This window comes from Toxotes jaculatrix, chromosome 9 (assembly GCF_017976425.1).
Source record: "Toxotes jaculatrix isolate fToxJac2 chromosome 9, fToxJac2.pri, whole genome shotgun sequence".
NCBI lineage: Eukaryota > Metazoa > Chordata > Actinopteri > Toxotidae > Toxotes > Toxotes jaculatrix.
Genome location: NC_054402.1, coordinates 2,263,575 through 2,289,422, shown reverse-complemented (window position 1 = coordinate 2,289,422; position 25,848 = coordinate 2,263,575). Strand labels below are relative to the sequence as shown.

The following is a 25,848-nucleotide window of genomic DNA, read 5'->3' as shown; positions in this document are numbered from 1 at the left end:
TAACTCTACCATCACTCTGTAAAGCCTTTCTGATGTGTGTGGATATATTTCTCCTCCTCAGGTGGGTGAGTGTGACTGCTTTTGTTTCAGGTCGTCTGGGTGGCTGTTGTCGTGCAGGATTGTTGTATTTCATTATTCATTTGAATTAATTTCTGAATTGTGTATTTTTGCAATGAAAGATCTTAAGTTTAGAGTCACAAAACCTAAGAAGGTTTCTCGACCCGATACTGGTCTCAGAAACCAAATGACCAAGTGCCTCTGGTGATCAGCAGCCAGTCAGACGATCAATTCACATTCGTTTCTAAGAACGTTTTGCAGCAAATTGACGTGAACATGGTTGGTGTGACTGGTTTGTGTTTTTTGCATTGAACAGCAGTGTAACACAGAATGTGGCTTTGTGAAGAAAAAAAATTAGATCATGGATTTTAATACAAAACAGTTTGAACTAATATCCAGACTTTAAATATGTCTTTTCCTCCGTCATTAGTTTTATTCTTCGTTCTGTGTTTACTCTGCTTACAGTAATATCTGATGTATCGGAGGCTTTTTTGATCTGAGTCTGCTTCAGTCTGATTTGACTGATGGAGCGAACTCAGTTTCGTAGCCTCAGCCTTTCTCAGCTGTGTCAGACGTTTGCGAACACACCATTTCTCCCTTAGCCGATACGATGATGATGTGACGAGGTCGGCACTCACCCATGTCAGTGCTGTTTATAACACGCTGAGGATGAAGTCATGGTGGTTTTTGTCTTGGAGCAGAGCCAGACCTGATAAGAGACAGAGCGAGAGGGGGACGGAGGGAGGGAGGGAGTTTAAGAAAGAGAAGATTGCTGTGATCTCAGCAGGGATAAGGAGACTGTTCTCCGCTTTCAGACAATCACCTCGTTACGTAAAGGGTCTGCCAGTGTTTATATACTTATTTTAGATTAATGTAAAGACAGAAAGATATTATTGTCTTATTCTTCTTTCCTGAAAGCAGTGAAATCAGTTTGTGTGAAATCAAGTGCTGTGAATAATCCGTGGAAATTCTTCTCCGTGCCTCCCTTTGGAAGAAGGAACCCAGCTAACATTTCTGTGTCATGTACTGCAGAGACACTTAATTAGAGACAAGAAGTATGAATGAAAGATTTAGTTGAGAAACTGATAAATCACCCCCCCCCCACCCCCTCCACCCTCCCACCCCTCCAAATGACTCACCCTTATAATGTCGACTGAGAAGTGAATGTGTGAATGCCATGGCTAAATAAGGCTGTAACTGCTGCTGCTGCTCAGTGTGTGTGTGTGTGTGTGTGTGCGTGTGTGTGTGTGTGGTGTGTTACGCGTCACTGCAGCCATTTGTTTTTGAGAAAAACTAATAAAAACATAACAGTTGAGTCACACTGTAAATTCTTAACATGGACATAATCGTGTTAATATTAACAGCCACACACAAGAACACACACAGTCTTACACACACACACACACTTTGAATGTGAGTGACTCATTCACTAACCGTCATTCATCTTTTCATTTTCTCAGACACTTCATCTCATCCTGCTGATAACCTGATATCTAACATTGTTATTCAGGTGAAAATTGCTGCTGTTAGATGCAGAATCAAGCTCGATTTGATTTTTTTATACAGAAAAAGAATGAAAATGACCCAGGCGTGTCGCTGTAAGCCACATCTGAATGGTTTGATGAACATGAAAATGACGTAAATCATATGCTGTGGCCTTCACGGTCACCAGATCGCAGTCCAGTTGAACATCTATGGGAAGTTTAGGACCAGCGTGTTAGACCGTGTCAGAATATCTTTGGAAGGATGGTGTTCATTCCTCCGTTAGAGTCCAGAGACTTGGAGAATCAGGACACCAGGACTGAATCTGTCCTGGTCCTGGTGGAGAAAAGCACAACAACTTTTTAAACCACATGACTACACTACACTTACCATGTGGACATACCACATGTATGAGGAGGTTAACTGCTTTACAACACTGTGCTGCAGCTGCTAAAGCTATTCCTGTAAGAACCTGCAGTTCTGTTATAAAGCTGTCTAAGTACTAAAATGTCACCTAAATGGAAAAAAATTGAGGGTCTTATGGGTGTATGTAGGAAATTCCTCCTGCCTGGTTGTCTGGAATTCAAACACTAATGAACTTTAAGTAGTTCTCCATCTCAGTGTGTCTCTGCTAACAGCCAGGACAGGTGTGCTGTTGTCTGGGTGGAAACTGGAAATTATATGATTGTAGGGTCTGTGAAGGCATGACGAAAGGAAAAGATCAAATTAGATGGCTGAATAGGAGTCGATTTGTGTTTTATGAGAGTTCGAAAAATGACAGAACTGAAAGTGTTGATAAAAATCTACTTACGGTCTTTAAAGACACGGATGCAGACGCAGTGAGGTGAGGTGTCCACAGACGCAGGGACCGAAAACCAAAAGTTACCGGACGTGCAGCAGCTCAGGACCTTTCCCGTATTACTGTTTGTTTGCTTCTTCCCTGTCGCTTTAAAGTCAGTGTCGTTTCAACTGTTCTTATCACATCTGAAGTTACCCCCTGGAGAGGTTACCCCCTGGGGCGGTTACCCCCTGGGGAGGTTACTTCAGATGTGATAATAATGAAAATAAAGTCAATGCACGATCGTTTAACACAGGGTTAACAGTTTTATTTGTGCTGCTCATTTCATTTTCAGGACACTCTTATTCAATGTGGACAAAAAGGGAAGAATTAGCATTGTGTCAGTCAGTGGTGATCTGATGCTGTGCTCTGCTGCACACACACACTTCCTGTTTACTCTGACAGATGGCAGCCTTACAGTCCAGCTTGGTACTTTCTTAATGTGACAATCAGAAACTCGTCCGATGGATTAGATGCTGCTTCCTGTCCAGGCCCAAACACACTGCTGAGCAGAGGTCAGCTGGAAGGAGGTTTGATTGTCAGGTAGGCGGTTTGAGAGAGGGAACGGTGCCTTTAATGAGGCTGGATACAGGACTGGTGTCTGAATGGTTTACTTTCACTGGGGGAGACGCACACCCACACACTGCTGTGTCAGCCTGACTCAGAAATGAATAGGAAGTCGACTGGTTCTGGATCGATTGATCAATTGATTGACTAATTCCTTTCACAATTATCATGTTAGCTGAAAGGGAAGATGACTGTTAGTTCCTCTCTTTCTGTTCTCATGTGTAGTTCATGGTTCTGTGGCTGAAGCTCAGGCTTCGTGATTCTGGATAAAAAGAATCCGTTTTTCACTTTGGACTGGAAACCACAGTCTCCTCTCACAATTCGATTTTTGATTTTAACACTCTCCATATTGTCTCCATGCAGACAGTACAACAAAATAATGTTGACTGTGATGTGACTGTCACGTCCTGTTCTTAATATTTCCAGCTGCAGAAATGCAGTGCAGCAGCACAATGGAAGTTCTCTTAACTTTTAGTAGTTTAATCCTTGTCATGCTATGGTTTAATTCTGAACACCTTGTTTGTGTTGTACGATGAGGGTTTGTTTTGTTTTATGTCATTTCACGTTTTCTGTTTCTCTTTCATGTTGAATTGAACTGGCATCTTTTGGCATGAGATTCCCTCTGTAGTCTCTGTGAGATGCATATATGATGCTGTATACGGTTCCCATTATGGCTCTGAGTAATAATTTTCTGGTTTTCTCAACCTTTGTAAGTTTGTATTTTGGTGATGTTGCGGGTGGTTGTGCAAATTTGTTGTACTCTTGCAGAACTCTGTTTGCACACGATTTTTGACTGGGATCACAAACAAATGAGGCTGTGATGTGTTTTGTGGACACTAACTTTTCCCCATGTGATTTTTTTGACAGATAAATCCAACTGATCCTCTTTGATATATTAACTCAAATTTCTGGAAAAAAAAAAAAACGCTTTGAAAGAAACGATTTATTTGCAGAGTTTCTCGTTGGTTTCTGTCCATATTTTAATTCTACTTTCTTCACTGGATAAAATCAGAGCATGGACTCATTTGTCTTTTTGTCTGTCTCTCTCCAGCCGCCAAGCGTCCCTCCTCAGTCTCGTCTCTGAGTGGGATTGTGGGTAGGATGATGTCATCCGGCGAACGAGGAGCTTCGTCCTCCTCCTGCACCTCTGTCAACACCGTCTGCTCGGATGGCGAGCGTCCCGCCTCCCTTTCCCTCTCCTCCTCTGCCTCCTCCGTCTCCCTGCAGGATGCGTCCCACTCCTCTTCCTCTTCCTCCTCCTCTTCCTCACTGCCGTATGGCGCAGTGCCGACCTACAACGCCTCCTCATCATCCTCATCGTCCTCCACGCCAAAAAGGAACGGCTCGGACATCAGCCTGGACCTCACTCCCCTTGTCACACCCCACGGTGGAGGACTTCCTGGAGGAGGTGGGGTCTCTGTTGCCAGGGCAACAGGAGGACACCCCCCTAATGGAAACATAGCCAATGCGATGCCGGTTGCAGTGGCGGCAGCGGCCACACCCAGACAGCTTTCGCGACTGGAGAGAGTTGTGATGGAGATCGTAGAGACTGAACAAGCCTACGTCAGAGATCTGAAGAGCATCGTGGAGGTAAGAACCAGATCAATACAAATCAATACTGATCGTCACTGAAAACTGTGAACAGCTGAATTATCAGTTTGTCAGTTTTAATCACGTCTGTGCTCAGATCTGGTGTCCGCTCACAGGCTCTGTTAAACTCTGTGATGAAAAAGTTGCAGTAACACAACAACACCTACAACTTTGGTTGTTAGCATATTATGTTGAATTCTGAGGGCAGGTGGCTGATTGGCTGTCAGCATTAGTGCGGCCATTAGTGTCAGCCAATCATGATGCTGCTGTGATCGACTGTAGGAAACAAATAAACAGGAACATGGTGGAGACGCCGCAGTACAGTGCACAGTGTGTGTGTGTGTGTGTTTGGGAGGAGCCAGCTGTGGCCTAGATTTACTGGCCAGGTGTGAATGCCTTTAGGCCAGTTTACCTGCAGCTGGCCTCCACACACACACACACACACACACTATTTACTGTACTGTGGAAATAGAAAATAGATAGACAGACGTGTTCTGCACTTACTCGGGATCTTAGAAACCTTTCTTATAAAAAAATGTACTTTTAAATTATGGTGTGTATGTTATCACCTGTTTTCACCAAGTTTGAGATAAATGATGAAATCCTTAAAACATGAAACGTACAAAAATTATAAAGTAAAGAGCAGCGAGCTGAAGGCTACAGGCTGTATACTAAACATCCATCTTCGTTTTCATGGTGAATGATTCCAAGTAGGATATAAATGTCTTGTGTTGTTTACATTTACAATTTGTTAACAGTGTATTTTTAATATGGGAGATCAGAGTGTGTGTATCTGAGGAATGTGTCAGACACACCTTTAAAACAAGTTCAAAGTTGTTGTATAAAAATTGAACTTTTTTTAAGGGAATTTTGAATGAAAAAAATTCGGGCCTTTCGACAGAATTCGCTGACTCGATTGTTTGATTGTGTGTGTTTCATCCATCATTGGTCCAGGTGCACCAGGAGTCAGCCAGGCTGTGTGTGTGTGTATGTGTGTGCGTGTGTGTGTGTGTGTGTGTGTGTGTGTGTGTTGCCTCCATCTGTCCAACTGGAGTGTGAAACATCCTTTTGAAGTAAAAGACAGAATTTACTGCTGCTTTCATCCTCTGCCATGACACACACACACACACACACACACACACACACACACACACACACACAGACACACACACTGAGGGCTGGGCTGTCATCAGGTTTATCAGCTGTGTGTCAGTTTTTTCTCTCTGACCTTGCGCAGAGGACGAACCTCCAGCTCTGTCTCTCATCACCACATCGTTCTTCTTTCTTTGGTTCATCCCTCCTGCCGCTGTCTCTCAACTGTTTTCATCTTGAGGTCACTTTCCAAACCACAAATGGCTGGTGTTCGTGTGTAGTCATCACTGAAGTAGTTTATGAGAGGATCATTAGCAGACGCTCATTCAAAAAAACAAACAAAAAAACATGCTTACAGTTCAGTATTTTCTGTTTCCTGTTCAGATTGCATCCATGTTTTCATTCGCTTACTTGTATTTTATCCTGAGTCCTAAAAATTGTGTTTTCTAAGAAACATTGTCCATGAAAAATAAACCTGTCAGAAGAGGGAAATTCTTTCACTGGTTTTCTCCAAATCAGAGTCCTGAAAGAATTACAATTGAAAATGAGACTGAATTTTTCGAAAATTTGTGAAATGGTTTGATTTTAATTTAAAGTATTTGGAACAAACTTGGCCTCCTGATATTTTGTGGAGAATTTTCCAAAGAAAAACAGATTTTTCAGACTCCGTAACAGAGCAATGACTTGACGTGGATTTTATTAGAGAGCCATCACAATCGACCGACTTGTGTCTGTGTGAGAAATTGAATCAGGAAGCACAGCGGCCCAAATGCATCACACGTCCTCAAACCTTTCGACTAAATGGACGACTTTGTCAGTTTGTTCCACACAGTTTTCTGATCATCTACCTCTGTGGTTAATGTTTAGGGAAAGCTACTTGGTCGATATTTGGTACAAAATATGTATGTAGTGATTTAGAAAACTATCCAGTAATCTGTTCTGAGTTACTTATAACTTTAAAATCAGTGGAGTCCAAAGCTAATTTGGTTGAATAGCAGACACATGGATCTAATTCTGCATCCATGTTTGACAGCTACATGATGTCAATCAAACTGAAAACTTCACAAAGAGCATGGAACAAAATATTTCCAAGGATTTATCTTTTTATTTGTTTGTTCCCTTTGCTGGACATTTTTTTCACTTCAGTGTTGAACTGTGGAAAAACTGCGTCCATCGACAGCGCAGTCAGAAACGCCGTGATTTCAGTCTTCACATTTTTAACATCGGTTGTTTTTTTTTTTTTTTTTACAGTGAAGAGTCAGAGCAACAATCCCAGAATTCCTCTGTCCTGATGGAAGAGAGGTCTGTTAGATGATAGGTGTGTGTGTGTGTGTGTGTGTGTGTGTGTGTGTGTGTGTGTGTGTGTGTGTGTGTGTGTGTGTGTGTGTGTGTGTGTGTGTGTGTGTTGTCCTGTAATGTAAGCCTTCATTCCTTCTGCTCTCTGTAGCTGAGGTTTTGCTGAAGTCTGGTTTTGATTGAGGCTACATGATGTCACGCTCACTGGGAATCTGAACCAACTACCATAATAGGCCTGTGTGTGTGTGTGTGTGTTTCAGAATAATGACAATGCAGACACACAGAAAGAGGAAAAGAAGGAAGGAGAGGGAGAGAAGGCAGCTCTGTCACTGATGGACTTGTATAAACGCGTTTTTCTACAAACTTTTAAAGAAAATTTTCTCATAAAAGTGAAACTCTCCTGCCAGCGAGCTGAGATCACTGCATCTGGTCCAATTTTTTTTTTTTAATCAATTAAAGCTTGTTTTCTCCAGCTGTTTGCCTCATTTCAGGAGGTTTCTGGGAAACTGCTGAAATAAGTGAAACTAAATTAGATTAAATATTAGAGATTTTTTTTGTAGTTTTCTAAGAGAGAAAACTCTGTGGAGCGAACACAAGACATACGGTGCAGCGGGGATCCTGCTGTTGACCTGCAGCCAAGTGGGACAGGAAACTGAGGGGGAGGAGGAGGAGGACAAGAGAGGGGGAGAAATAGAAAGATGTGGGACAGACAGATGAAGGGGGATGGGGGGTTTGGGCGGGGTAAGAAGTAGAGACTGATTTGGGGAACAAGAAAGGGGGAAAGTAGAAAAATAAGGAGAGAAAGATGAAAAATTCAATGGGGAAAGAGAAGGGGTGAAAGGGAGGTAGAGAGAGAGGAGAGAAAAAAAAGAGGAACCAAAGAAGCAACAGAAAGAGAAAATGACAAAAAGACAGAAGAATGTGGTAGAGAAAACGGAGGAGGTGAATTCTGGGTCGCAGAGAGGATTTGAGGAACGAGTAGGGAAAGATGAATAAAGAATATAAGACAAAGGGATGAAAAGCAAGAGAAAGACTTGATCTGCTTCAGTTTCTACATCTGATAAACAAAACGGTGTCAGGGTCACACCCTTCCCTGACCCATCCAACCACACTGACCTCCTCCCTAAACACATCACGTCACTTCCACTTCTGCTTCTCAGAATCTAAATTCTGAATTTGCGTGGACACCATTGGTCCGTTTCACGTAAATGTAATTACCGGTTTTTGGTGTTTTTCTTGCGATGACCCCTGAACGACCCCACACATGACCCACGTTTGGGGAAAAAAAAAAAAAAGGGGGGAATAAAAAAGATCATCATCGTGATCGTGATGATCGAAGCATCAGATCACATCAAACAGAACGAGATGTTTCAGAGGGAAAACAAAGCAGTTTGTGGTTTGGTTTGGAGGACATGTTGGCCATCACCCATTCACCCACTCACTCCTTCTGTGTGACCCACTTTCGAACAAAGATGCCAGACTCCTTTATTCTTCCTCTTCTTGATGTTTTTCTTTGATCCATTGTTTTTCTGCTCTGCTTCTCTTCTGTCCGATCTTTCCATCTTCTCTTGTCTCTGTTTGTTTCGTTTAGTTTTCCTGAGCAGATCTCTCCACCTCTTCCTCATTCCTCCTGTCGTCCTCTCCTCTTCTTCCTGTTGAGCTCTGTCATTTTTCACTCATCTCTTCACTCTCTCTCTCTCTCTCTCTCTCTCTCTCTCTCCCTCCCTCCCTCCCTCCATGCCCTCGAGTGTGTGTTAATGTGTTTCCTGTTGCCTTTAAAAGGTGATGAATGTGGCCAAGGCCTCTCATTCTGTGCTTCATTACACACACACACACACACACACACTGTGGCCACAAACAAAAATCATCTCTCTTTGTTTTTTTTCCCTAAATTGGTACAAAAACAAGCATTTTATGTGTGTGTGTGTGGGTTTGCAAACACACCAAGATACAGTAGTGTAAATGCACACACACACACACACACACACACACACACATGCTCTGTAGACATGACTTTTGTGGTGAATGTAGTTTGGTTTGCTGTAATCGTTTTCCATGCAGAGCATCTTTCACATCACATTTCTGGCCAATCAGAAAGCTGCTTCACAGTGGGCGGAGCACATCAAACAGAGAACAGACACAGTGCAGTTTATCCTAATGGTCAACAGTCAACAGCCAAATGAATAAACCTGTGTGACACTTTCAGGAGCAGTTAGTGTCGCTGCACCACGAGCTTCGCGTACGACTGTGAACAGATCAGGACTGGATTCTTTTATTTTGGCTGAGAAATGCTCTGCCTTTTTATAGTGTATTAGATTATAGTAAAATCAAATTAGCTTTGAACTTGGATTGAGGCTGGTGAGCTGACTTCAGCCTCCTCACACATTGTTTTCTGCTTTGCCAAAACTTCTCTTCCTCTCTGGCCGAATCTCCTGCTTCTCTCTGGCAGGTTTTCTGTGTGTCTGTGTGCTTTGGTGTCCAGGCTTCTGTTTGTCTGTCAGTGTGCGTTCACTGGTGTGTTACTAATAAAACCATGCGATGACATGAATGTGAGGACAGTCTTCTGTGGTTTCCTGACTTTGAGACTTCATCTCGTTTTCCCTCTCTTCCTCGTACTGTTAACTTCAGTCCAGGTCTCTGTTTATCAGCAGTTTCACAATCTCATCACAGCAGCTCCTTAAAAAGCAGCAGACAGTTTAATGAACTGAGAGGAGAGTCCAGGTCTTCCTGGAGGAATGTTAGAGACAGGGTCAGAGACAGAAAGCACCAACCCGCAGCACCAAGGATTCAGAGCGATCTCCCTTTTTACTAAACGTACACGAACATTCGTTTTAGTTAAGCCACCAACATCAGGAAAGTTTGCATGTCAGGATGAGTCCGGGTCGGTTGGGGGGAGCTGCAGCAGCAGAGGGTGTTGGCAGAAGCGTGGTTGGATGTTACAGGCGCACAGCTGTGAAAGAGAGAGTCAGTGTGAAGCATGAATCAAACAGCTGATGCCAATTAGCTAATACAAGAGCAGCGTCGGTGCCTGAACGCACTCAGTGTGTATCAGATGCTACAGATATTTAACTGTGAAGGAACTTGGTGTGAATCAAACAGTTTGACACTGAGATTCACTGTCTCCCGTCGGCCATGTGCGACTGCACCGCCCGGGTCAATCCATTAAACATTCGCCTGTCCTGCCTGCACCAGCAGCAGGTCTGGACCCTGTCCCTCCATCTCCATCACTGGTCCAGTCATCATGACGAGGTGCTCTCTGTCCTCAGGCTGATGTGTCTGTAAACTGGGGTTGTAGCTGTTCCTTGCAGTTTAAACTTCCTGTTTTTGTGTCTTTGATTGACTTCCTGTCGGATGCGAGCCTCAGCTCGCTGTCTGCGACAGCACAGGTGGTTTCCTGTTCACACTTCGATTAGCTTCGATCTAAACGGTTCAGTATGTTATACACGTATGGTCTGGTAGGTGAGGAGAGGCCGGATGCTGCAGCTAAAGCCAGCGAGCGGCACTGTCACCTACTAAAGCTTCCTGAAAATGTAAAACATTTCTGTTGATCACTTTACATGGGCTTCCTTCCTTCCCAGCAGCCACATGTTCCAGTTTATTTCTGTAAATCTTACAACAGGAAACTGCTGGTTGTTATACAGCTGTCATCTGAACAGCTTCATTTTTAATTTCATGAGGTCCACGTTGGCTTGTTTGTCTTGTGGATCTGCAGAATAAACTCTTCTCTGTGATGGATTAGGTGTTCTGCAGCAAGTTTCAAATCTCAGCAAGTCATAAAGGTCACGTTAACCCAGCTCCTACTGTATGTTGGTAATAAATTCACATTCAGCAGAGTGATCAAAGAGAGTTTATGAGAGCGATGCTGGAATGTTTTTCGTTCTCCAAACACAGTGCACCACAGTTTTATTTGGCTGAAAGACAAATGTGCAGAAAAACAGTGAATTCTAACCTGCAAGTCAACCAGGAGGTCGCACCCACACTGGAGAGAATTTTCCATCAAACGAACTTTAGCTGAGGTGAATCAGAAACAGCGTGTGCAGGATGGAAGTGTCATGTGACTGCACCTTCACTTGCTCCCTGCTGTCAGTGCACCTAAATGTGCCGGCACCGCTAAACACTATACATGGCAGCAGGTGTATTCAAGCCAGGTGCATCGATAAAGGGCAGTGAATTGAATATCTCTGTTAACCAGCGCACATGTTGGCTGGAGTGGGTTTCAAACCTCAGGCATCCAGGGTGGGAAGCAGGTGCTGCACTGAGCGACTGGACATACCTCCGGGATGAGTCTAATTAATGAAACACCTGTGTGAGCGGGATGGTTGTGCACAGGCAAAGGACAACATCAGGAGCTGTTTGTCAACCAGTTATATTTCAGCTCTGATGACTGAACATCACACCTCTCCATGTGTCTGCAGGACTATCTCGGCTGCATCATCGACTGTGGAGCTCTGCCGCTGAAGCCGGACCAGGTCAGCACTCTGTTCTGCAACATAGAGGACATCTACGAGTTCAACAGGTAAGTTACCTGCTCCTCTCTTCACCACTGTGTCGTTGTTTGTGTTGTGTCAGGACACCACTTCTGTTAAGACGCTCAGCGTAGTTATCCGACCAGTGCAGCCCCATTGGTCTGTGAACAAGAGGTGCAGGCTCTGACAGGGAGCGTTCGCTAACGTCTCATCTAACAGTGAAAAACTGTTCCACTGGTGAAACGAGACGATCATACATAGGATTTTTTGGTGGATTTGAGTCTGGAAAATATCTTGTGGGTAACATACTTTGGCTCAGAGTCCCAACAACCAGCAGACAGAAGTGATAAGCTGGCAGTGGAAACACTCAGATGCAGGGAGGCAGAAATGATCTGAGCAAGGCACGGACGCTGCCAGGGCTGCGGGTTTGACTCTCACCGGGACGATTCTGCGATTAAAAAAAAAAGCTGTGTGGGTTTTTTTTTTTTTTGGAGGGGGGGATGAAAGCACGCAGCAGCTGTTGAGCTCATATGACCGAATCAGATTCTTCAGGTTTTACAGAGCAGGAATGCAGAGTGATATTCCACCCTGCCTCGCACACCCAGAGACGGAGAGAGAGAGGGAGACTGCCTGGTTCCGTGTCACGCTAGTTTGAGTGAGCAGCCGTTCCTCCTCGTATGTTCAAATGCAGTCAAGCAGCCTGGCTCTCTGCTGCAGTGCATTATGGTTGTTTTTACAGACAGCGGCCCAGATTCTCCACATCTGTTTAGAGGAGGCAGTGTGTACAGCGAGGCTGTGTTTCAGGACAGCAGGCTGAGGTGTATCTGCAGCTACGTGGTTTCACTGCTGCTCAAGTGCGGCATCTGCTGCGTGGGACACACCGTGGGTCACTGTTACCCTACGCTTTTTTTTTTTTTTTTAAGTCCAAGCGCGACGTCCCAGGAAGCAACTTCTGCAGGTCAAAAGACGGGATGCAGTCTGCATTTAAACTGAATTCTGTTTGAACTGAGAACAATGCTGAAAAAACAAAGGAATGACTGAATCAAATGCTCAGTTTCTTTTATTTCTATTGTTTAGCAGGAAACATTTACGTTTAAAATAAGAGAGAAACAAAGACACACAACTATTCAGCCTAACCCACTCAGAACGTTAAACAGCAGAAATCAGGCGGGGGGGGGGGGGGGGGCTTTGAGAGCCTGGGAAGGAAGCTGTTAAAATATGTCTCACACACACGCACACACACACACACACACACACACACACACACACACACACACACACACACACACACACATACATAACCCTCCACCCCACCCTGCTGAGAGTCCTGTTTTCACACTTCACTTTCTTTGTGTCTGCTCCAACACACACACACTTACACACACACACACACACACACTAACAGTCACTAACACAAAAGCACAAATGTGTGAGTACAAACACACACACACAGTTTTCATTCCATCCAGGCTTCCTGCCCCTGGTTCTCATGGGAAATATTGTGTGAGAGGGAGAGAATGAGAGACAGAGGGAGAGACAGAGGGAGAGAAAGTGAGGGGTGGGCAGGGTGGGGTGTGTGTGTGTGTGGGGGGGGGGGGGCGGGTAGGTTTGTATCCGTATGTCTCAGTCTAATTAGATTTTATTAAATGAAGTTAATTATTTAATAATGAGGTAATAACAACTCTGAGAAATCCCCTGAAACCTCCTTTCCTCTCCCTCTCACCCCCTCTCCCTCTCACCCCCTCCCTCCCCCCCTTTCTCAGGATCGTGCAGTTTGATAAAAAAAAAAAAACAACTGACCTGGTTTTTCTCTCTCTCTCTTTCTTTCTTTGTCCTAGAAAGGAGAGAAAAATAAGAAAACCCCAGTCCCTTATTCTGACTCATGCACTCACTCACTCACTCACTCACACACACACACACACACACACACACACACACACACACACACACACACACACACACACACACACACACACACACACACACACCAGAGTACCAGATGGATAGACATAACAAGTCCAGAGTGGCTACATCATCCAGCATAGTTCAAACATGACTCCATGCTCAGGTCCGGTCGATGCAGTGAGCCCAGTCCCTGAACGCATCACGCTGAATGCAACACGCTCTCATGCACACCTCGAATGACAGGGCTGGTAAAAACTCCGTGGCGTGCCCGATGGCCAGTCAGCTGTTGCATTCAAGACAATCGTTACAGAAGAAGTGGCTGTAAAACAACAATAAACACCCTGAAGCGACATGTGACCAAAATTTGATCCTTTTGGTCCAAAGAAATTTAGAACAGCTCAAAGACATAAATTAGTAAAGTCAGCAGGAAGTCTTCACTGCTCACGCTCCTCGCCCGAAAACTGCAGAAACACATGGAAGCGTTAAAAGCTTTGTTTGTTCGCTCAGTGAGCAGCTTTCATTGCAGTGAATGGGGCAAGAAGATATGCTACAGCGTCCTGACACATAAAACCAGCTGCAGGGGGACATGATGAAGGACAGATCACTGGAGTCAAACTGCAACAAACAGCCATTAAATAAAAAGTCCAGTGATTGTTTTCTGATTTTTATAATGTTACTGAATGACCTCAGCAGGAATACAGAGGAAACACACACACACACACACTCACACACACTCACACACACACTCTCTCTCACACACACACACACTCACACACACACACTCACAGATTCCATTCATTCACACAGAGTGATGACAGTCAGATAAACAGACAGACAGCCTCCTGGGACTTAAACCACATCGCCATCACTGCTGTTTTCCCATGGTGCACTGGGCCAGAACCCAGCAGCTGAGTCAGACTTCTGATTGATGAGCTGTGATCAGTGATGTCAGATGCTAATATATTAATCAGTGTGTGTGGTGGTGGGTGGGGCTCTTGTTTATTTCTGTTTTTCTTTCCCTCCTGTCTTTGTTTCGATTTGTTTTCTTGTCCTTTCTTGTCCTTTTTTTTTATCGTCCTCTCTTTTTCATTTCCTCTGCGCGTGAGCTCAGATTTCTCCTTCTCTGTGATTTAGGATTTGACCTTTAGCCCCTCCACGCTAACCGGGGGGGTCACGAACCACATGATGTCACACAAACACGGTTGTGAGGACATAAAACATTCCTCAGGCTCGTACCCTGACCTTCACCTAAACCACGTTTCTAAGCTTAAACCTGAAACCACGTCCAAACCCTCAAACAACGCTTTGAAGTAGTGACTCAGACAAAATACTCACAAATACAGAAATAAAACACCTCACACACATTCTTCTTATAGTGGCTGTTGATCTGTGGTTGTTGTCTTTTAGTGTGTATTTGTGTGAAAGTGTGTGTGTGTGTGTGTCTCTCATTGTATCTTAACTGTATTATGAGCCTGTATTTATCAAACATCTGAACCTGGATCATGTTCAGAGGCAACAGCACATTTATTAAAGGCAGCCGAGTCTCCAGGAGGCGGTCTGCTGGTTGGTGGGCGCCCAAACACATGACTGCGACACCAGAGACTAGGTTCACATCCAGAGTCCCGTCTGTGGTTATGTTTCAGGAAAGATGGTGGTTCAGGTTAAATGTAAATAAACAGGTTGTGTTGGTCTGAAGTCACTGTGAACTTTCTCCATGTTAAACCAGACCAGGATCTTTCCCTGAACAGAACCAGAAACCAGTTTAATGATGCTGGTAGCGTTGCTGCAGGTGGATGTTGTACTGAGAGATCAGAGATTTAGGTGGAAAACAAACAGGTTGTCTGTGAACGTTTTACTGATACGTTCGGTTTTTACATGTTTGTGACTCATATGTAATTTAGCAAAACGTACCCTCATTATGTTCATAGAGAACAATCTAATAGGAGCAAATTTCTTGGAGACTTGCTGTTTGTGTTTGGCTTAAACTATTGTATTGTTAAATGAAGTGGCTGAAATCATGTCCATAAAATCGCCCACTTTTGAGAAACACACTGGAACAATGTGAAAAAAAATCTCTCATTTCGCTGTTGGTTTCAGCCCGATGTTCAGTCCATAGGAGGAGCCGCCGCTGTTTGGATCAGACCAACTGTCTGTTGGCTGAAATGTAAAATATATGTCAGAGCTGTTGGTTAAATATCTTCAAGTGAAACACGCTCTGATGGTTTTAAGATTACAGCACTTCTACAGAGCTGAGAGCCATAAATCAAACACACGTCTGAGGAACTTGTTAAACTTTTGCACTCAGGTATGTTTTTATAGCGTAATACCCACTGTGATTTATTGCACATCACAGTAAATATTGTGTGATTTAGTGACGTGGGTCTTCAGGGTGGTCTGCTGCTCAGATCAAACTCTGGATGAAACTCGTTTCGTTTTAATTTGAAAGGGTAATTTGCGCGATCTCGACACTTTAATTTGGAGTCAGGTATAATTTCTGTAAACAGGCAGTCTCTGACAGGCTCTTTGGTGATGGATGATCGATGTGCTGGAGCAGGAAGAGGAGGGCGCTGTGCGAGGCGTAAACCAACGCTCACAGGAGACAGCAGCACACTCAGTGTGTGTTACGCAGTGTGTGTTGCACCCAATCATTTAAATAATGATTCATTTAATCATGTAAGTCATTAACCTTTTACCAGCCACTGCACTGGTAAATCCGCAGGATGCGAGCACTGTGTAGAACTAACTGCTTGTACCATAAAAAAGTTCCGTGGATGAACTTGGATGTATTGATGGATTAAACTCTTCTCTCACTCATAGTGGTTATTTTCAAAAAATACACCCTGTCATTAAAATATGCAGGTAAAAGCCTTTAAAAGCAAATCAAATCCACGGCGCAGTAAAGACAGAGAGTGTATTTGTACGATAAGAAGTGGTTAGTGATCAGATTTCCAGAAGCATTGTTGTTAACGGCTTTAAAGGAGCTTAAATATTTCAGTATTCCTGATTTATTCTAACTCTTTTCACCTTTGCTGATAGTGGAAACTACAATCCCATTATACCAAAATAAATGGGTAATTACAGACCTGTGGAGTTTCAGACTCCTTGCTGTTTTTAAGAGAAATTAAAGCGATAAAGATAACCCGGGCTCTCCATCCTGCAGTGAATATTATTCAGTATTTATGTTGGATCAGTGCACTGGTGGCTCGGCCCGAGTCCAGGCTGCGGTGACGGCCCCGCTGATAAACAGCTGTCAGAGATTCTGTCCTATCAGCTTCCCCGCTGCTGCCTCCGCCTCTGAGGGGACGTAAATCAGACACACCTGAAGCAGCGGGGTTTGGCAGCAGCAGCTCATCTCGGCTCTGCTGCTGACACTAATTGCAGGTTCGTCCTGATGAAAGAAAGAAAACTGCCTCTCTGGCTCCACAGTGTGAGGGTCTGTGCTGATGTGTCCCCAGACCCACCACATGTTCTCACACACACACACACACACACACACACACACACATAAGGATCCACTTCTTATCTATACACTTCCTTCACACACCTTCCTGTCTTTGGTCTCATTTTAAATAAAGATGGACACATTCCATGTAGGTGAGCTAGTTCACGGACCCTGTTATGTAAGTGCTGGTCTTCGTACTTTCCACAGTTAAGATGGCTACTCGTCTTCTTAGCTGCCAGCAGATCACGGATGAGCGCACGTTAAGTTCAGGGTGTTGAATCCAGAGGATGTGACCTGCAGGTGTTGAGGCTTTGGACCATTTTCATTGGCCTGTCAGTAAAAACACAAGCAGCTCGGTCTCTTTAAGAAGAGAATCTAAATGTGGATTTCTCTGTCAGCGCCTGTAAAACTGACCGACTCACCGAGCGACTCACACAACAAACATTTACCCACACGTTCCACTTCACACTTCCAGCCCTCAGAAGACTGAAGCTGATAAAGCAGCTTTTATTCATTTCTTCATATGTTTTTTCTTCTGTCTTTATCTCTTGTTTCTTATATAACTCTCCTCCTCCCCCTTCTCCCTCTCTCCCCCCCTCCTCCCCTTACTCCTCTGTCTACCATCACCAGTTTAGCGAAGCAGCATATCTCAGATGCCACACAGTCAGCTGCTGTTTATCACTCTGTTAAAGGGTCGACTCGGTCTGTGTGAGGATGAAAAACAGACCTTGGCCCCTCGTGTTTGGTTTGGCCCTGGCCCCGCAGAGGAGGGCCCAGCTTGGGTGTTTAGGGTTCTGGTGTCATGGGGTCACGTGGGGTCAGGGGTAGGTTTGTTTCTTTAGCAGCTAAAACCCCTGAGAAAAGATGTGAGATGATAAAATGACCTGTGCAGCTGAGGTGAAATTTAAAAAAAAAAAAAAAAAACTCGTGAAATAACTAAAAATTAAAGGACAAAATTGAAACGGCACAAATGGTTAAACCAGTGAGTGTGAAATGTTGATTATCTCCGGGGAGAAAGCGTCCTCGGCTCAGAGCGGACACGCTGTCAGCTCCGGTCGTCTGGTCAGAGCTGTGGATCAGATGAAGCTGGGGATGGTCGAAGCAGCTGGAGTGAGACAGTTCACACCGTGTCTGTGTGTTTAAGGCTGTTCACTGAGTTCCAGTCGCTGTGGGTGGCTGATCAATAATATTGATTAAATCCTGTATTGACACAGTTTCACCTGAGCTGACAAACGCCTGTCAAAAAAAAAAAAAAAAAAGTTATGCAAGGACTTGTGTCACATACAAATTCTCCTCTCAGCAGCAAATTCACAGGTTTCCAGCAGCGTCTTTATTTTCTTATTATCAAAGCTGTTATGACATTGTGCAAACGTGTTTTCTGCCCGACTGTTGCACACGCGGCATCGTTTGTGAATGGGAGTAACCGTTTGATTGACACGAGCAGGAGCCAATCAGAATAACAAGTAACCAATGAGTCTGGGGTGGGTTTGTCTGCCGACCAGAAGAAATCAGATAGAAAATGGAAAAAAAAAAAAGAAAAAGAACTGGAATTTTCCTTTAATCATTAATCATTTAGTTAAATAGGAAAATAGAAATGTTCTGTGAAAGCATGTGTGTGTGTGTGTGTGTCATGTGCAAGTTATGTGGTCAGCTAATAGTCTAGTATTGTTTTCACATTTCTCTGTTGTGAATGAAAAACTGTAAAAGCAGAACCTCTGAAATCTTTTTTTTTTCAGTTATTTGTGTCTTTGCTTTCTGGGAAAAAGTTTTAAAGTTAAGTTTAGTTTAAGTAAAATGATTTTTATGGTTTGTGCCATTGGTTCATGTTATTACTCGTCCCTGAAATACATGAAATAAACTTATCACGGTTCACGATCAGTCGCTTATCATGAGATGATTCAGCTGCACACAGGAAACCCTCCCTTTCAGGAACGCTTCGACATTGTTCTCTGGTGTTTTCTGTGTCCAGGTCACGCTACAAACTAACCGCGTCCTGCATGTACCACGTACAACAGTAATCTTCATTCGTTTGTTTTTCGCAAAGCAACATCCTTAATTTTTTTTTTTTTTGGTTGGAGCTGACAGTGTAGAGATGACAGGAAATGAGGGGGGAGAGAAATGAGAAGAAAAATGAGAGAAGGGGGGACAGCGAAGGTCCCCAGCTGAAGATTTAATACATATTTTTTGTTTTCCAAGATATTTCTGGAGCAGTCTCACCAACATCCCCAATTCATTTTAATTTTTTTCAGCTGTGAGCAGCTCCTTTATGCCCTCTTTGTGTTTCAATATGTGTCCAAATTTTTTTTTTTTTTTTTTTTTTAGTATTTACAGACTTTTGTCTCTACAGACTTCACTGCATCGCTTTTCCAGTGTGAACGTGCAACAGACTCAACACATACTTAGGATTAGTGTCTGGATATGAGGCTCAGCCTGGATTTGATTTGGTGACAACGTGGCCTCTGGAAATGGCTCTTTTTAACAACCTGCTGTCAGATCTTAGCTGTTTCACTGTTTAGGAAAACTTTTACTGTAAACTGCTCAAACAGCTGTAACACAAAGGTAACAGACTCAAACCAACAGCTGCTGAAAACAAAGAGGATCGATCTGAAACCTGATGCTGGATTTGGAAAATGATCTAAATAAGAACACAGGCAGGAACACAGAGCCGTCATCACCTCCACCTTTTTATTAACAACTACATCAGATATTAGTGTGTTCTCATCCAACTCAAACTCTGTTATGTATGAAAATGATCCTCAAATTTATGGGATCAAAAAAATATGGATGAGTGTTTGAATATATTCAGAGATTTTAGTGGAAATTAATAAATGTTCGGAAAACATAAAAACTCTTTTCTGAGTTTTATTTTCCTGTTTCTTTCACAACATGTCTGAGTTTATTATGTAAGATGTTTTCCATCCTGACTCTCATTCTCAGCTGTATTTCTTTTTTTCTGGCCCTCTGCTCATCCTCAGTCTCCCAGTCGGTCTCTTTTCTCTCACTCATGTTAAACTGTTTTGTTTATTTTTATTTATTTATTATGGCATTCATTCTCTCTCTCACTTTATGTCTGTCATTGTCTCTCTACCACCCTCCAGTCCCTCCTCCCCCTCCTCTGTTTTCTCTCAATTTAAAAAAAAAAAGAAAAAGAAAAAGAAAAACACCCAGAATTCCCTCTTCCTCTCCCACAATCCCCCACTAATGGTGTCCGCCGGCCACAAAATGAGGCCTGACGCCAGAGGGGAGAGAGAGTGAGGGGGCGAGAGGAAGAGGAGGAGGAGGGAGTGTGTGTGTGTCTGTGTTTGTGTGTTTGTGTGTGTGTGTCTGTCCTTGTATACAAATATGTATATATGTATTTGTGATAATGAGAGACTTGATTTCATCTTGTTAACTAAGAATGCAGTGAGAGTTCTGTGGTCTAACCTCATATTATGTCTTTGTGTGTGTGTGTGTGTGTGTGTGTGTGTGTGTGTGTGTGTGTGTGTGTGTGCTCTTTATTGTTGAATCACTTGTGGTTACAGATGACTGGCACTTCTGCAGGGGTCAGACTGTGTGTGTAACTGCTCTCAGTGTGTTTGTGTGTGCGTGTGCTTTATCCCCGGGCTGAAACAGTAGACGTGTATAAAGCATAAAGACATTATGAACACAGACACACACACACACACAACGTGTGTGTGTCATACAACATACTGCCTATGCTGTGAATCCACCGTCGTTCGGTCGTTACTGTGCTTCACTGTATTCATGTTTCATTTTCACTGATCTGCTGCGACTGATGAGCCCACAGGTGTTACGTGTTGTCGCCGTGTGACACAGGAGGCCGCTGTTCGTTTCCTGATCCCACAGCTTTAACTGTTTGTTTATTATTGTAACCATGACGATAAAGCTCTTTTTGACCTATATGAAGTTCTTATTTTAATCCAAACCACAACCTTTCCCTTATTTTCCCCTTCTTTCAGTTGTGTTTGGTCTCTGGCTGCTCGGTGTCTCGTCCTGTTTGGATCCATATGTTTGGTCCTTTTCAGGCTTGTTAGGTTCAGAACTGAACTCTGATCCGTTTTGTTTCCTCAGTGGAAGATTAAGCCTCAACCTCCCCTCTCCTCCTCTCTCCTCCTCTCCTACTTTCCTCTCCTCCTCTTCTCTCCTCTCCTCTCCTGTTTCCTCTCCCCCATTTCCTCCTCTCCTCTTTCCTCCTCTCCTCCCCTCGTCTCCTCTCCTCTCCCCCGTTTCCTCCACTCCTCTCCTCCTCTCCTCTCCTCTCCTCTCCTGTTTCCTCTCCTCTCACCCGTTTCCTCCTCCTCCTCTCCTCTCCTCTTTCCACCTCTGCTCTCCCCCGTTTCCTCCTCTCCTCTCCTCCCCTCGTCTCCTCTCCTCTCCTCCCCTCGTCTCCTCTCCTCTCCTGATTTATAGATGTCTTTAAATTCCTGTCAGATATTTGGATTTCCTCCTGACTCTCAGTCTCACACATGAAGACATATCAGTTCATTTTTAAAGTGTCTCTCCCTCCTCTCCTGTGTTTTACAGTCATCTGATGTAATGTAAAATATATTTAGCTGTAAAAATCACTGGGGCTCCAGCAGCTCCAGTGTTTCCTGATATATTGTTCGGTGAGCTACAGTTTTCAGATAGTCATCAGGCTTTTGGCCCGTGTTTCTGCCTAGCAACAGAAATCCGTTCCAGGAAGTTAAAACAAAAATGCGAACGTCTCAGAGATTGTTCCAGAAGGTCCCAGTCTCATGCAACGGTTCATTTCAATGCTACAGTTCTCAGGGGTTGGAGTCTTATCTTAAAACTGCAGCGTGAGGAAATGACCGGCTTCGGCTGCACAGAGGTCGTCAACACATACACGAGTGGGCAGACATTCAGCGTTAGACACGTTAGAGGTGGAAAATGTTAAATTACAGCCAAAACAAATGATTCAAAAGCTTTTTCCACTGGTTGGTTTTTCTCCTATGACATTAATAAAACATAAATAAAGTTTAGTTTGAATTTGAATTGAATGAGTTTAAGGCCACAGCTATCATTTTTGTAAATATTCTGATGACCTGGAGTTTCTGGTTCTTGTCTTCTTCCATATTTTGCTGAGATGTTTTTACCCAAGGCCTAGTTATAGGCAACAATTTCATACTGAACTTTATAAGTCTTTTTTTATGACTTAATTGTTGTCGTCATAATTTCAGAATAACTTTGTTGACATTCAGCTGCAGAATCTGAAGAAGCCTGGCCAGAGACTCGTATACACCCTGTGTTACATCACATGCACACAGCTGCTCTGACACCAGCTCTTCGCTGACCAGGACTCAGGCTCCTTCAGGGGGTTTGGGTCTCTCTCAGCCACTCTGTCTCACTCGCACTGTTCGTTTCAGAATAACGCCCTCGCTCTGCACAGTGTCAGAGTGTTGCATTTGGTGCGAAAGCAGGTTGAACAATAAGTTTCCTGTTTGACAGTAAATTGCTTGTTGATTTGGTTTTTGACGTTACGCGTTGGTCGCCAGATGCTTTCAAACGCCCGTGGGTCCGAAAAATCTCTTGGTGTACGAATGTGAAATTACAACATTACGCGTTATATGGCTGCACATAAATTACACACATACTGTGTATGTAAACAAAATGAATGGACTGAGGACTGAGCCAAGCTTATATTACCACTTTTTCCCCACTGACCTTGTTTCAGAAACGAGACCATGTGTTCACATGTTTCAGAGATTCAGGGGCGAAGAAAGTCACTCAACACATAAAGAAAGAAAACAGAGGTGAAAGCAGAGGTGGAGAAATGTGAAATGACTGAGTTCAGACCAAACTGTTTCATAAATGTTCGTTTTCTGATTGTGAGCGGAGCAGAGCTGCGGCTGTTTTCTGTCTGCAGCATTCATCACTTTCATTTCCTTTTTAATTGCTGCTCATTGAAGACTTCTGCTCCGAGGTGACAATAAACCACCATGAAAACTTTACAGTGGGCCATCAAAAAGACAAACACCAGCACTGGATCTGTGCGCATTTATCCCAGAAAGCAGCGGTGCGGAAATAGTGATGGTCTGCTGGACTGAAGAGGAGTGAACACAGTGAAATCTGTTCTGCCGGGGTTGATGGTTCAGGTCCTTGGGCAGAGCAAGGCAACCTTGGTGTTGATGGCTCTGTGGATAAATTGTTACCATGTTCTCACTTCTGACCCACACAGGACCACGTCAGCTAACAGGGCCTGCCTGGTTTCTACACGTGTTTTCAGTTTGGTGGCATAAATTTGTAATTTTTGCTTCGGAACAAAGTCGGGATACAAACAGGCCTAGATTGGTTTCTAAACCAGAGCGTGGCAGTACAAGACCAAACAGAACTACTTTGGTTTCTCGTGCAGGGGTGTGTGTGTGTGTGTGTGTGTGTGTGTCCTGATGATCAAAACCTGCCAGAAATGATCTGAAATAGTCTGAAACAGTTTGACAATGACGATAGCGAACAACATCGAGAGACTCAAAGACACCAGACTCAAAGACCTTCATGCACATGGTTTCCACTTCAGAACCCGTCAGCACTGATCCAGTTTCCATAGCAGAGCCCCAAACTGCTCTGATCTGGTTTCCAGTGTTGGATCTACCTGCGTCCAACAGACCACGTTAGGCTTTCGGACAATCTGATCAGTGTTTAATGTTCTCATCAACCAGGAAAGGAAGAGGTAACAGATGTGACTGTGATAAATACAATGACCAGAACATTATGAACAGACCCATGTGAAATTCCCTCCACAGCAGGGTCAGAGGTCAGAGGGTGCAGTTTGAGCCAGGGCTGTGGAGCTGTGGATGGATATGAGAGAGAGAAGCAGAAGACAAGAATTAAGATGGAGTGATAAAGAAATGACTTGTGGAAATTGGTTGTATCTGTGTGTGTGTGTGTGTGTGTGTGTGTGTGTGTATGTGTGTGTGTAGCAGCAGCAGCAGTGTTCGGGACTTGGCAGGAGGAAGGGATGATGAGGAGGATGAATTGTGGGAACGGGGGTAGGGTTTTCAGGAGGAACGCCTGCCAGCTGTAACAGTCCGGAGGTTCTGGAGTCGGTTTAGTGTCACTCTAACCTTCATGTGGAGACACATGGACTCTGTCGTTCTGTTCCTCTGTTCTCTCTGTGACTGAACTGTACACTAACTACAACAGGACTGGTTTTTCTTACCTTGTTAAATGTTTTCCATAGCTCCCAGCAAAGCCACCTGGCTGTGAATCAGAGTTTTACTGAAACTCTGTGGGAGGAATCTGACGCGTTCGTGCTGTTTTCTTTCCCTGGCTGTCGATGTGCTTCACACATGGAGGGTTGCAGCAGGATTTGGATCCTGCAGGTCCTGCAAGACCCAGCATGAGAAGGTGCAGGCACAGGATGTATTAACTGTAATTAGGGTCACACCAATGTGACGTTTCCTCCCCTGATACTGATCCTGATACAGCTCAGGGAATCTGAGACAGAGCGCTGGTCTGATGTCAGTGCTGTGTGTACGTCACTGCACAGAACTCATAATTTCTGTGTGAGTTAACGAGAGGCCACAAAAAAACCCGAAGCCCACCATGACTGAAAGACTGGAACTGACTTTGTAATGACACGTCAGACACTTAAAGGTCGCTGACTCTGAGCCAGATGTTACCGTGATCTCTGTCTGTGTCTCCTCAGTGATCTCCTGGAGGATTTAGAGAGGAGTCCTCACGCCGCAGCCATCGCCGAGTGCTTCGTGGAGAGGGTGAGTACAGTACAGCTGTGTGTGTGTGTGTGTGTTTGCCTGTAAGGCTGTTAGTTGATAGGAAACATGACTCCATGAACCCCAAACACTCCGTAAACTACCTGTAGAACTGTGCCCTCCATTCAGTCCAAAACACACACACGTCGTTCCATCAATCGGCTTCTGCTGCTGTCGATCAGACCAGCACCCAATGAATACCTTTTGACTGTGTGTCTGTGTGTGTTTGTGTGTGTGTTTGTGTGCGTGGAGTGGACAGTAGTGATATTGTTCTCACATGTTGCAGCACGGACACAGGCAGTATGAAAACATTTTCCGACCATGTGACCGCAGACCTCAGGGCGGTGACGTCGATCTCATCAGATCTCATCAAATTTCCTCTGGATTTTTGACCCCAGAGGAAGAATCCTAATTTCAACTTGTACATAAGAACGATGAAAATCTAAGATGTGGATTGATGTGACATGTCCTCATCTGAGTCCTGGCCTCCAGATGATGAACCGTATAGGTTTTATTAAATGTAGGCATGGTTTCAGAAGGAGAGGGGGCCTGGAGGTGGGTCGATGTCATGACAGAACTGGTTATTGTGATAGTTGCAGCTGATTTATTATCATTAATGTATCCTAGCTTAAAATCTTCACTGTGTCCTACACTGCCTTAACTATCACTCTATGTCCTGTCAGGAAAATATTAACTGTAAATTAAAATTAAAATAACTTACCAGAAAAAACATGCAGTGGGTGCAGCAGTACTTGTTCTTGTTTTTGTTTTTTTTTTAACCCTGAATAGCATCTGCAGGTGCTTGTGTAAGTCGCAGTGTAGGGCTGAAACTGTGGATGGATCCGAACTGTAAACAATCATTTTCTTTATTTATTTGTCAGTAAAAGAAAAACGTCTGAGCTTCAGTTGGTTTGATGTTTGTTCAGACTGAATCTGAGCTGAACTTCCTGCCTGTCAGAGCAGTGGACATTAGATTAAACTGTTAGAGACATCCAGAGTTATTTTAAGACCAGTGTGTGTGTGTGTGCGTGTCTGTTTGTGTGTGTTACCTCTAACACAATGCTGTCTTTCTCTGACCTCCTGACTGACTTACACTGTTAGGAAGTGATGGTAACAATAATTAAGAGGTTGAAGAGAAGGAAGAGCAGCAGTGAGAGTTAGATACGAGGCTTCTGGTGGAGAGACAGACTTTGTTTCAGGTGGTCTTGTTCCTCTCGTTCCTCTCGTTGCACCTTTATCCAACCTGGACAACCTGCTGCACGTTGATAGCAGTTCTCTCAGTCCTTTCTCACTGCTTGGCTTAAAATCCTAATTGTTTGTGCTCCTTTATTCAATCAATCAAATAAAGTGAAGAAATCAAAACAGCTACATGACGTCATCTCTGAGTTCCCGTTAAGGCTGTAG

At 43.9% G+C, this 25,848-nt stretch overlaps 1 protein-coding gene across 7 annotated transcripts in view; it reads left to right on the top strand.

The window, feature by feature from the left end:
* plekhg2 (pleckstrin homology domain containing, family G (with RhoGef domain) member 2) overlaps positions 1–25,848 on the top strand; it is a 75,025-nt gene that overhangs the window by 15,043 nt on the left and 34,134 nt on the right. For 6 of the 7 annotated variants that reach the window (XM_041047149.1, XM_041047150.1, XM_041047148.1 and 3 more), the window contains 3 exons: positions 3,996–4,534; positions 11,338–11,438; positions 24,381–24,447. In XM_041047149.1, the coding sequence (XP_040903083.1) occupies positions 3,996–4,534; positions 11,338–11,438; positions 24,381–24,447 (707 nt within the window). Of the gene's footprint in view, positions 1–2,794; positions 2,921–3,995; positions 4,535–11,337; positions 11,439–24,380; positions 24,448–25,848 lie in introns of those variants that run through there. The other variant, XM_041047152.1, reaches the window with a different exon arrangement.